At 47.3% G+C, this 13,040-nt stretch overlaps 1 protein-coding gene across 2 annotated transcripts; it reads right to left on the reverse strand.

Annotated features, from left to right (window-relative positions):
* Positions 1-53: 53 nt before the first annotated feature.
* On the reverse strand, positions 54-12,771 carry pcnx2 (pecanex 2). 2 transcript variants are annotated; one of them, XM_057046956.1, is made up of 40 exons: positions 12,345-12,771; positions 11,266-11,468; positions 10,845-10,962; positions 10,665-10,743; positions 10,150-10,580; positions 9,883-10,077; positions 9,353-9,802; positions 9,100-9,280; positions 8,694-8,832; positions 8,451-8,593; positions 8,270-8,348; positions 8,053-8,188; positions 7,841-7,983; positions 7,594-7,747; positions 7,443-7,475; positions 7,190-7,361; positions 6,976-7,086; positions 6,691-6,782; positions 6,504-6,613; positions 6,026-6,134; positions 5,775-5,867; positions 5,538-5,688; positions 5,316-5,457; positions 5,066-5,243; positions 4,876-4,984; positions 4,670-4,799; positions 4,454-4,512; positions 4,141-4,356; positions 3,809-4,062; positions 3,460-3,693; positions 3,200-3,303; positions 2,811-2,955; positions 2,501-2,731; positions 2,185-2,342; positions 1,997-2,113; positions 1,277-1,488; positions 964-1,130; positions 811-888; positions 520-696; positions 54-413 (listed from the first exon to the last, which is right to left on the reverse strand). In XM_057046956.1, exons 1-40 carry the CDS (start codon positions 12,495-12,497, stop codon positions 231-233), a joined length of 6,369 nt encoding a protein of 2,122 aa, XP_056902936.1. In that variant the 5' UTR covers positions 12,498-12,771; the 3' UTR covers positions 54-230. The 2 variants fall into 2 exon arrangements, with proteins under 2 accessions (XP_056902936.1, XP_056902937.1); XM_057046957.1 differs by having other exon boundaries at positions 1,277-1,458; positions 12,345-12,770.
* Positions 12,772-13,040: the final 269 nt, after the last annotated feature.

Here is a 13,040-nt window from a genome sequence, read left to right on the forward strand (position 1 = left end):
GGATTTCTGTGTGGAGGATCCAAACTCATTAAAGCAAAACCCAAAGAGCAGACTGGTGATAGAAAGATGCAGCTTTATTGAAAACATCTTTTTTTCATCCACCGACTCCGAGATCATTTTCAGACTTACATTCAAACGATTGCGTGAGACGACATGAGGAGAGGAGAAGAGGCAGACTGGTGTTTGAGGGTGATCGCTCTGTATGGGTGCATCCATGGATGTGTGTGTGTTTATGTGTCTGAGGTGTCCCTGTGCTCAGGAGTCTCTGCAGCTGCTGATCCAGAGTCCTGATCCTGGGTTTTCTCTAAACTCTGACTGCAGGGTCGATCGCCAGATTCTTTCATGGCTTCTTTCACCGTGGCGGCGGCATCGGAATAGGTGGCGTCGATGTTCTCATACAGCTCTGACGTCCACTGAGGGGCAGGAGAGAGGAGGTGTGACTCCAAACTTAACGTTGTTGCTTCACAAAGAACTTGAATCCCAGCAGCTGATAAATGATGAGTTCTGTTTGCTGCCTACCTGTGTGGCCCTGCTGCTGGACCGGTGCGAAGGTCCCACGGCGATGTTGACGCTGGACGAGGACTGTGTATCGGTGGTGTTTCCCCCCTCGGCTGCAGATAGCCCTGAGATCACCAGGCCACTGGAGAAGCTACGTTTCCCAAACAGCAAGCTAAGCGTGGATGAAGACGAGGACACCTGGGCAACGATAAGTCTCACATAAGAGCAAATCCCAACGTTTATGGGCTCAAGATGCAGAACAATATATGAGGATATGAGCTTTGAGACGAGGGTCCTGGTGGAGGTGCAGACCTGGCTGGAGCGCTGCTGCTGCTGCTGCGCCGTTTGGAGCTGTGAGCTGATCCCACTGGCTCCTGAGAGTCGGGGAACCTGATCAGAGAGAGAACGTCCCACTCATTGAGTATCGATCTCTTACAGTGGTAAAGCAGCACTGCTTGTGACTACCTGGGAGAAGATGGAGGCTATGGACGTGTTAAAGGACAGCTGACTGTTTGACAGACGCTGGACGAGTCCATGAGAGGCACCTGAGTCCAGTATGGGTCCTGACTGGCTGGTGACTGGGGGACGTTGACTCTGAGGCTGGACCGAGCGACTCCGGTACTCTCTCCTGGCTGCAATTAAAAGATTGGGTGTGGACGGAGCTTCATCTATAAAGTTCTGTAATATTGGTTAGTAGCACTTAATCTAACATAACTCAGCCTTAAACATGAGTTTTTAAGCCTGACGGCATCAGATTCTGTATTCCCCCCCCTTGTACCTGTGTTGTGGTGTCTGCGTCTGTGTGGCGACGCTCGTGTCCTGTGCTGGTAGAGGCTCAGGCTGTTGGACATGACAGAAGACGGACGGTTGTGGCTCAGTGAGGAGGAGCCGCCCGCACCGCAGTCCACGTCCTCCATGTTCACGCCACTGTTACAGCTGGTCAGGTTGTCCTTGCGCACTCTGTGCACGCACGCACACACACACAAAATCCTATTTATTTATTAATGGCCGTGTCAGTGCAAAGAACACAAGCTAGCAAATTCACATGCAAGACACACACGCTCTCTCTCATAAACACACACTCACGGGAGCTGTTACATAACGTTTCTAGCATAAGTGAGATTCTGGAGGTTTTCTCCTTCTAAATTTGTTAAGTGTGTTCTGGCCATTAAGGCAGGGGCAGTTCATTGACTGCAGAATAAGATCTAATATGATCTGAATCACATGAAAATGCCAGCGAAATGTACAGATGTGAATCATGTTAAGATGATGCCTGATAGGATGTGTAATGTAGACAGAAGCGAGGACTGTCTGCAGGCTCCAACGTCCCTCCTGCATTTGTCTGATGCTGCATTAGTTTGACAGGTGGAGCCTCTCCCCAAGGTCAATATCTGTAAATCCTCTCGCTCGGAAGGCAATTGGATTTACAAATATTTCAGGCAGGAAATAAAAGTCCTGATATTCAGCCAGCAGAAAAGACCAACTATTCTCAACTGACCGTAGCCATTTAGAGCACAGCCAGGAACGAATGACATCCAGACTTAAGGCCCCTCCTCCAATACTGCGCAGTGTGCGGTGCGTTCCCGCATACGACGTTGTCAGAGGTGACACGTACCTGAAAAACCATCAAATGACCATCAGGATGCAAATAGACAAAACTGGAATTATGAAGGACGCCACACATACATGGGGTAACCCAGTGGCTGGTCGCAGGATGAGTTGACCATGTTCCTCAGCGCTTGCTTTGAGTTCTGAATGCTGCCACGTTCCGGGTTTCGGTTCCGCAGGAACACCAGCTCCTGCTGCTGGCCTGCCCACAGGCCTCGCACACACTCCTTATTAATCTACACATCAGATTATCAGGTCTATTATCATTTTACAGCAGGAAAACAAAGAATTGTTGCCACTTTGAGGTGAAAAACTTCATAACGGAAGATGAGTTTAGATTAGCATAATACTAATAACATTAACCAATAATGAATCATTTAAGCATTCTTCTGACCTTGATGACCTTGAAGCTGAGGTGACGTTTGTAGAGCATTATGATCTTATACTCGTCCGTGCCGTCGTCGATCACGTGCCTCAACGTTAGCAGCGTGTCACGGCTGGACAGTACCGCCTTCCGCCAGGCGGGGTCGCTCTCGTGGCAGATCACCAGGCTGCTGCGGTAGTTGGTGATGGCCTCGTACAAGATAGACGCCTCCTCAGTCTCCTCCAGACAGGTAAAGTGGTCCTGTGAGGCCAGGGGCAAATCCTTAATGGAGCACATAAAGACAACTGTGGTCTCTAGATTTAAGACTAATATACGTCACCTGGTGCAGCTTGAGGCTCATTCTGACAGCAGGAGCCACCACCTTCTGCAGCAGGTCCAGGTCAGCGAAAACCCACTCGTCTTTGGTGGCAATGCGGAAGTCGCCCTTGAACAGGGTGTTGAAGCCATACAGAAATGATTCCAAACTGTGTGGATTGTGGGAGAGAAAAAGAAAACATAAATGTAAACGAACCAGATTTGAAGTGCTACTGCCCCCTAGTGTTTTTACCTGAAACACTGGAAAGGACATTTCAAAGGACAGGTTTAATCTTTTCAAACATGATCTCATAAAAGAGAAGGTTAAAGTTCAAGAGTGCCAAAATCCCCACCCACAGGAAACATCTTGTGTTTCAGTGATCATCCAACGTGTCGGAGGTTAGACCACTTTACCTGTTGGACATGTTGTGGGAGGCCGTGCCGAGTGATCTCCTCCCCAGGACAGACAGAGCGTAACACAGCGTGACTAAAGGAGAGTCCTCGTCACTGTCCACAGGCTGGATACAAACACAGGACAAATGTGAAGAAACTGGACATCACAGGATAAATGAGATATTACCAACTATGCCTTTATGAATAAAATGCTGCTGTATGAAACGCTATTGAGACAAACTTTAACTCATTTCACAATAGTGGAATTATTCGGGAGCTACCGTCTCCATCTTCCCAGTGCAGTACTGGATCCATTCCAGGTAGACATTGCAGAAGCTAGCTCGCGTCACCCCCTGAAGGCAGTGCACGTAGTCTTCGTCAATCTTCACGCTGAAGACCTGAGGGTCGCGTTCGATGTGGTGCCACTTGGTGTAGGATTGCAGCGTTTCCTGGATGGTGGCATCCGCAAGCCAGGTGGACAGTTGAGGAGAGTTGATCAGGTAGTAGATGATGCACTGAGAGGGTGATGAGGAGACATTATAAATTAGGTTTTACACTTAAAAAGGATGTTAACAGGAAATGTAGACAAAGGATTCCTAGCCTAGATAGTTGCATTAAGAGTAAACCTACCTTTAGGTAGTAGGTTATGAGCAGCTTCCTGAGATCGTACACTTGCAGCATGGTGGCTGCGTTGTTCTCACTGATGCTGTAACCCTCCAGCAGGTACTTGGTGGCCACCACCTCCCAGGCCAGCCAACGCAGGTTGAAAGCCGCATTGCAGGAGAGCATGTGGGGAAAGTGCCCTGGCTCACAGCAGCAGCACGCATCATCTTCCTCCACGCCCTCTGTGATGGCCTCCACCTCCCGCTGCTGGCAGTAGGTACCTTCAAGATGGAGCCGACCATCGGACAGTTAAGTCGCCGTCACATCAGAGAAGAGGGTGAAAGGCTCAAAAGCTGTACCTCTGAACTCCAGGCCTCTCAGTTGGAACGTCACCAGCCCATTGCCAATCTCAATGAGGTGGACCAGAGCATTGAGGTAGTCTGACGCCAGGATGAAACAGTCTCCTGAGCTGTAGTTCCCCCACCTGCCCAGCATGAGGTCACCACAGAGGGAGTGCTGCAGGGAGCGAGTCAGGTACTCATAAAAGATAGAGTTCAGGTTGCTGTCGTCGCAGCCTGAGTGGAGGAGAGCGCAATGATTGAGAATAATAATGTCACATATACTCTTCCATCAAATAAAAGGCAGCCTCTAAAGCTGTCATTTAGATTTTACCTGTCTCCTTGTCCACCTGGGACACAAGTCTACAGTTAGAGTTGTCAATGCGCTTTGTGCTGCAACAAAAGACAAACTTGTGAATTATTTCTAAATTTGCAACATGAAATTTAGGAATGTATAAAGATAAACCACTGAAACCTTGTTTTTTTTTACCAAAGTTTCAGACCTTCTATTTAATCTTTTTTTGAACTCCTGATGGATTGAAACACTTACTTGTAGTTGCGCTCCCAAAACTTGATGGGTCGGGGATAGGAGGAAATAAAAATGGCGCTTCCCAGAAAGGGAGCCAACGGGGTGTAGAAGATGGTGGTGAGCAGAGTCTGGAGCAGCAGCATGGCTGAGTCTGGATACGGACGCACCGGTTAAGGCAAACGGAAGGCTCGGCTGCACACACACATGCATGCTGCAGCAAAGGATACGAGGCACGGCAAACGGCTGAGCGAAGGCATGGAAGGCGCTGCCCCAGGCGATCTGCCAGGGAGCGATGTAAACCAGGATGAAGTGGAGCTTCAGCAACAGCTCACGCATCTGAGACAGAATCCATGGATACGTGGATGAGGAAAGAGGTGGAGTCGATGTGCAAAGAACAACCAGAAAATGTTCTCTAACCTTGTGAAAGAGGATAGACATGATGAAGAAGTCCAGCAGGAAGCTCTCTGAGGCATGCGGGCAGTCGAAGTGGAAAAAGATGAGCGTGAAGAGAAGAGTGATGAACTGGAAGCTGGGGTCACAGAACGACGAGCGCAGGAGTTTCAGCCCGGCAACCGTCGTCAGGAGAACATCGCAGCTACAGAGAAACACAACAGTTTAGGCCGAGCTCAGGCCAGACGCAACGCTATCTGCAGGCTATGACCCTCACTGGATTCCCAGCTTCTTGCGGTGACTGAGGGCGAAGCCGTCATTGGTGAGCGCGCTCAACACGATGGCGGGATACACGACGTACTTCTCAAAGCACAGCAGCCCAACGTGCAGACGCTCAAACCACATCAACACGGCATCCTCTGCAACAAAGAGACATATTTACACATTTAGGATTTGAATTCAGATTTCTGACATCTGGTTTTTCATGTGTTCCACTGACCTCTGGGCTCAAACTGATGGTACTCCTTGGTCTTGAGGACTGGATGAGAGATCCACAACCATGGGTGATGCTTCCGCAACTGAGGGATCAGGTAGTGGGTGACAAACCCCACCGTTGTGGCCAGAGCGTACAGCACGATGGTGACAAAAGGCTGTGGACACGTCGGGATAAACGTTAAAGACAAACACGTCGGTGTTTTTGTGGTACATAAGAGGAGAGAAACATTAGGTGATTCACCTTGAGAGAGAGAAATACGGTACTCGCAGTGATGGCAAAGGTCAGGATGTAGGCAACAGAGCACACAACTACATCTGAGAGCAGAATCTCCTTCTGCAGAACACCAGAGCAGCACAAGTATGTTAATTCCTGCCTCACCATTTAAACAGTTTAACACAGGTGCATGTTTCACATTCAAGCTGTAAAAGTCTGCTTTTACGGTCTTAATATCTTGAGCTATATTCAATCAAAAGCTTGAAGAGAATTCTCACCATCGAGCTCTGCAGCTTCTCAGGCAGCGGATCTTTACAGTCCATGTCTCCATCTTCCTCTTCCTCGCTCTCTGCCAATACGGGCATGATCTTTGATTTGACCAGAGACCTGCAGAAAGGTCAAACAAAAAAGAGAAAATCTCAGAACTCAGTAAACCAAACATGTATAAGATGTTGCATATATATGACGCTTCTACACACACACAAACACTTGATATTTATTTTGTTGTAATAAGACAAAATCAACTTCATTAGAATATTTGGGAACATTGGTTTAAAAATCCACGTCTGTGGTCTTGCGACACCTATTGATGAAAAATATGACTGCAAGAATGGTGGATCTACAGGCTAGCGCCGATGGAGTGGGCTCGCTTAAGGATTTACAAACTTTTATCTTTTAGCAGCATTTCAGTCATTTTAGACCTTTAAGTCATCCAGAAAAACACAGTTTGAAGTAAAAGTGTACAGTCTTACGCACAGCAGCACCGAGGGGTCGCTGCTCTGTCGGCTCAAGTGGTAGGAGAAGACTACCAACAGGCCACAGAACCCCGAGAACAGAGCAGGCGTGTGCTGCTCATCCCACGGCTCCTAGAACCACAGAGACACAGAAACCAGCTGGTCTGAGTAAAGAAGACCACATTCACTTGCAGCTCTTCATCCGGTACCTTAAGAGCTCCAAAGCAGAAACCGTAGAGCAGGGCCATGGCGACCAGGCTGCGAAGAAGGCTGTACACCGCAGAGATCAGACTCGTAGCAGCTGACGCATAAAATTAAGGTGAAAAATGTATTATTACACAAAGAAACAAAACAAAGCAGATGCTAAAAAAAATTTACAGTCTTTGCTTTGAGTCATTAATAAGCAGAATCAAAATTCGATCTTGCAGGCCTTGCAGTGATTATCATTATTATCTGTAGATGCCATGAATCTTCTAAAGACCATTTTTGCAAACCTGTCCCTCCAAGAAGGTGCATGTCAATCTGCTCCAGCAGGTAGATGGTGAAAGTGTTGATCTGAGGAAAAAGACCCACCAGGAAAGTGATGGGGAAGCAGTAGGTGAAACCTGCCCCATGCAGCAAAGACACAAACAAAAAACACACAGCTGGTTTGTAAGTTTACCCCTGCGTTTGGGAGAAACAAGCGTGCCCACATGTGTTCGGGCCTACCCACGAGCAGGTCCCGGATGAAGTGCAGCGTGTCATGGCAGACGATGGTGAATCCGTACAGGGTGGAGACAGGCAGATCATTCCTCCTCAGCAGTTGCTCCAACAGCCAGATCAGAGCGCAGAAGATGCAGAAGTAAGCTGCTCGACCGTAGGCCACCAGCTGGTTGTGACCCTATACACGCATTTACGTTCTCATTAAAGGTTCAAATAATTCAGTTTTAACAACAATATCCGATTATCATCTTCAACTTACATGTGTGGGAGAAGCTGCGTCCGGTTGGACACTCTGCAAAATGAATTCACAAGAGTGAATTTCAAATCAAATAAACTAAAAAGATTGCCAACTCATATCCTTTATAATGTATAAATGTGCACAGTTCTTCTGTTTAATACCACGTCTTTACCTTCAGTAAGGAATATTGGCAGCTGGCAATGACCAAGCAGAACTGGAATACCCAGAAATCTTTGAAGCAGCCGTGATTGAGGAGCACAAAACCCAGGAAGGACACTAGAAAGGCCATGAAGACCGCAAGTAGATTTTCCAGAACAGTTGGATTTCTACATAAAACACCCATGAAAACAGGTTTAAGGGATGATTTTTTTTTTTCTCTCCAAGACATTAATGGAGGAAAGTGAAAGGGTTGAAATCACCTGTCCAGGAGGGCAATCAGGGTGAGTCGGTCAAATAACACATTGATCCACTTCCCAGGATAAAGTCTGAGTTTGTAATAAATCTTCCTGCTTGGTTTCTCCTGGGTGGAAGTGTCCGAGGAATCATCCAAAGAGTCCTCCTCCTGAAGAGCGCCAACAAACAGTCACAAGCTGCCGACAGCAACTCAGAGTCTGAGAGGAGAGACACTCACCTGGAAAATCTCGGGGTGTGTCCTGCGGGGGCGGAGCCTGTGTGCTGGAATGATGCGGCGCTGAAAGGGGCAGTCGGCGTGAGCGCCGGCAGCGGCATCCTGACCCTCGGAATTTGAAGACGTTGACAGCAGGTCGCTGAAGACAAACACACAACACTCGTTGCAAAAAAGACAAGTCAGAGAGGGGGAAAAACAAAGAAATATTTGACACCAGTACCACATGTTGCCAGTGATGAGCTCAGCTCCGAGAGGCAGGTTCAGGGCCCTCTCTGCATAGAGTTTACGCGGCCGGTCCCCTGGTGACACGAGCAGAAACTGGATTATAATCTAGACAATCTTCTCACAAGATTTAAAAGACGTATCATCACGTTTCTTCAGGTGACCAGATTGTTTCTTACTGTGCACAGTATGGAAGGTGTAGGCCTCCTCTTTGTTTGTAGCTTCTGGTCTGCAGATGACCTGCAGCATGGAGCTCTCTGACTGCGAGGTTTGTGAGGGCAGAGAATCGTAGTCTGGGTCCTTCTCTCTGTCCGTCTGTGGACTACAGACAGACAACACAATCATAAGGCGAGGCCTTGAATGCAGGGATGCGTTCAGGTGCTGAAGATGTGCCTCATTATTCAGTGGAAGAGAGCAAAGACCTGTCAGGTGAGACTATTGGGATTTGTTTGGGTGCGGAGGCCTGTAACGTGTCGGTAAGGAGACTGGATGGTGGTTTGGGTCTCTCTGCTTTGGGCTCTGATATTGTTTCAGCAGGTCTGATAGTCACAGTCACATTTTCTGCAAATGGATCAAAACCAGAAATGTGTTTTAACAGTAGTACTACTAGTTAAGAGTTGGCAACAATCCGTGTTTTTATTACCTTTAAAACATATTTATGCTGCCTACTTGTAATCTGTTTAGAAAACTGATTAATTAACTGCTGGAAATGACATGTCGGGTGAAGCTGATACAACTAAATACAACTAAATACAACTAACCCTAACCCTAACCCATCTTGAGAAGTTTATAAAAAATAAAAACATTCACCTCAGTAAAGGAACCAACCTGCTTGTTTTGATTCAGCTTCATTTTCCTCTTTGCACTCTGCCTCCTCCTCTTGCATGCTGGACCCTCCGGCCCGGGTACTGAGGGAGCCCAATAAGGAAACAAATTCCAAGAAGTTGGATTCATTTGGAGGTTGTCCCTCCTTTGCTTCCAGGTCTGACTTGGAGGTTGTCATGGTGGCCTGAAGACAGAAAGAAGTCTTCGAACGTGTCGAAGATTAAAGTGTGAAAAACAAAAAAACCTGTCAACATACGGTGTGATGGGAGTGATCGGACAGCAGCACAGCATCTTTCCCACTGTCCATGCTGAGCCCGCGGATGTGAGTCCTTCCTCCAGGCCCACAGCGGCCCAATGTAGGCGGCAGACGCAGAAAACCACGTATATCCACATTTGGCACTGGGGCATCCACATTATCTGCATCTGAAGGGACGTCGATACCCGATGAGCTGTTGTCATTGGTCAGCTGAGGGCCGGCTGTGCTGTCACTGGTCCTCGGCCAATCAGCGTGTCTCCGGTCCGTGTCTAAGCATTCAGAACTGGCCGTCTCTCTGCACAGGTGGAACTCCTCACTTTGGCTGGTGGTCTGTCTCAGGGTGGAGTCATCCTCTGAGCCTCCATCTCCCTCCTCCTGATCTAACATCTCCTCCTCAGGGGAGTCAAATGTGATGACAGGGATGTTGATGTGGCCCTCTCCTGCATCTTTCTGAGCATTGAAGTGTGAAACAGGTTAATGCAGAAGCTGTGTGTTTCTGCTCAGAAGTAAGAGTGGACCTTTGTTCTTACCTGCGTGTTTTCGAGGAGCCTCTGCTTTACGCTCTCCTCCAGCTGAGCAGCTGTCTGAGGGTCGCAGCTCATAGTGATGATGATTTTGACAGTATCACAGTCATTCAGGGCAGACGGAGCGGGCCCAGGACCAGAGTTGTCTACCAGAACCACTTCGATTTCATCCGAACAGTATGTTTCCTCTTCTTGGTCCACCTGTAGGATAAAGCAGAGGGACAATTGTTTCTCTGATTCAGTTTAAAATGCCATGAAGCACTTCACACTTACTTGTTCGGTGATTTCTGGAATGGTGATGAAATTGTCCTGGCAGTTTTGAGTTGTCTCCATGGAATTATTGTTGGCATCTGGGGGCTCCTTTCGGCCCTCACTCTCCTCCTCAGCCTCATCATCGCTTCCCTTGGATAGAGGCAGGCTCTCGTCTGCCATTTCCACACCTGCAGCCTGGTCATCTTCACCCACTTCCTCCTCTACAACCCTCCTCTGCTCTCTCCCTGCTCTTCTTTCATGATCTGATGCTTCTTTGCCGTCTACCATCGTGCCTGTGTCCATTTTCTCTGCAGATTGGGGCTGACTGTCATCTTCTTGGGGGTTGGTCTGCTGAACCTGCAGCAGGTGGTCGGTTCGGTTGGAATTTGGGCCGGAGAGGTCATCTGGAGAAGTTCTCACAGGTTCTGCCTGACCAAGGATTGCGTCCTGTCCTGGAATAAGATGGAACCCAAATGACACATCTTAAAGACTATTGCTGCACTCATAGCTGCAATTTCCCCTTTTTTTAAATTAACCTTTTTTTCCAATTAAACCCAGAGGAGGATCAGCAGCACCTTCTGGAATCTTCTCCACCTCTGATGACTTTGAAGACTCCTGCATGGAAGACAATTAAGGGACAAGTTTGCAATCAGGGCATCAATTTAAGTCGTTGCTGTAGGTTTATGAAGGCAAGAACCATTTTGATGGTCACTCACCACCCCAATTAGCCCTGGGTTGGTTTCAGTCTGTTTAATGGTCACCTGGATCACAGGACTGGAGTGTTTCTGAGCCAGCATCATCATGGCAACACTGTCAGGAACCGTGCTGCTCTTCCTGAATCAGACCAGGAAAGAGACAAGTCATGCAGATCTTTCTGGCGTTTTTAAGCAAGAACTAAAAATATTTCTGTCTGGACCTTTTTTGGACTGGTTTAATCTCTATACGCACTTAAAAGGCTAAAAATAAATAATTTTAAAAATTCTATCCAAAAATTTACAGTTAGATTTTAATTTTTAGCTGATCAATCAAAGGCTTTAATGGAGGGGATGAACATCACTCAGAAAGGTTGGAGATTTGCATATTATTTAGATTGATATCCTCGTTATCTCATGTTCAAATGTGGCAGTGTGGTTTCACCTGACGCTGGCAGGCACACAGGAGTCTGAGGCATTACTTTTCTTGTCTGGACCTTTGCTGAGGTCAGAGAGGCTGTTGCAGACCACTGCCTCGCCTTCGTCAAACATGAGATGAAGCCGATAATTGGCCAGCTTGATGAGGATGAAGAAGATGGTGGTGAAGGTGCAGTAGATACTCAAAGCCATGGTGGTAGGGGGTAGAGCCTGTGGAAAGAGGTACAACTTTGTTCTTACACCAAGGTTTGATGATTGTTTTCTCCTTTTGATGCATAATTTACCTTTATCAAATACTCAGATTGTGATGTTCTTTGGTTGTAATTAATTGTGCAACCAGAGCAAAACTGACATTCAAGAAACTCATTTACTTTGTTGCAATGAGCTCAAATATGATCAGATGTACTGTATTTTGTTTATTGAACCCGGAACAAAAAGCTTTAAGGAAAAACTTCTGCATCTGCTGGTGATGTACATAAGTCATACTGGTTTGCGTAGTTTTTTGCTTCCTTAGGACCATTCTTTAACTTCCTCGCTGTATTTCTGTTGCAGTGCAGCAGCGAGACTTGAAAAATAAATAATCTCTAAAAGGTTGACAGTGTTTTAAGGGAAATACAGTCCACTCATATCCGACATGTGCTCGGGGTTTCACCATTAAGGTTAGGGTGGAAACCCTTTACCATCTATTCATGAATCTCATCTATTTGACCACCAGCTTCTCTTTATTAATTCCATAATCGGATTGACAAATTTAAAATATCATGTAAATATTCTGGAACTGCCATTTGTTGGGAGACTATTTCAAACGCTATGCCATTAAAACACCAGGAACCCTCCTGGTTCTTCCTCTCCCACATGCAGGAGTAGCCATGCGTTCCATCACTGCATGAATACTGCGACACTCCTGTTTTCTCTACACTTCCCTCAGTGACACACAGACTATGGAGAGCATTATCATACAGAATACAGCACGTTTGCGCCAATAAGGGCACGCTGGCTGGTACCTACAGCTCCCGTAAGAAGAACCGCACACCCCATTTGCGGCCTAGAATGTTATGCTCTTTGTATATAATCCCGAACACTCACCAGATGGAGTGACAGAGGCATCATCAAGAAAAAGAGCCACAGATAGAGGTGACATGAATTGTTGAATTTGTTCTGATCCGGGTCGTGGTACCAACCCCCGGTCAGAGATGCCCAAACACCCTGACGCAGGGTCTGCACAACCTGCGAGCCCATCTCTTCCCCCGCTCTCCTCTCAGGTTGGACGGCCGGATGATGCCGCTGCTGCTAGGCTACAATGCGATGGTCTCCTCTAAAGCATGCTGCTGTGGCTACGCCTCCATGTTGGGGCTGCTCAGAATGTCTCCCCAGCCAGTTTCATGCCTCGTCGGTTTCTCTTGGCGCCGTCCTGTCGTCCACCTTTTTCCTTCCCAATGTCGATTCTGCCATTGCTGCAGCCGCTGTCCTCATATCTGCCCTGTGTTTCTCTCTCTCTCACAAACACTCCCCCCCCCCAGATGCGCTTTCCCTTCCTACTCATCCTTTCTCCACCCCCCTCTCGTCTTATGCCTGAATGATTTACACGAGTGCTTCTGTCGGTATTATTTCTGGGACACAGTGCATGTGTGCAGATTCGTGTTTTTTTTTTTTAATTTGGTTTTACATTTTAAGCCATTACGGTTAACTAAGCTATTATTTGTGCACGTGGATACACACACTGCTAAACCAGCAATAATGTTTTCCCTTGTTGCCCTGCATGTGCGCTTTTCCAGGCATGGT

This window comes from Takifugu flavidus, chromosome 11 (assembly GCF_003711565.1).
Source record: "Takifugu flavidus isolate HTHZ2018 chromosome 11, ASM371156v2, whole genome shotgun sequence".
Classification (NCBI taxonomy): Eukaryota; Metazoa; Chordata; class Actinopteri; order Tetraodontiformes; family Tetraodontidae; genus Takifugu; species Takifugu flavidus.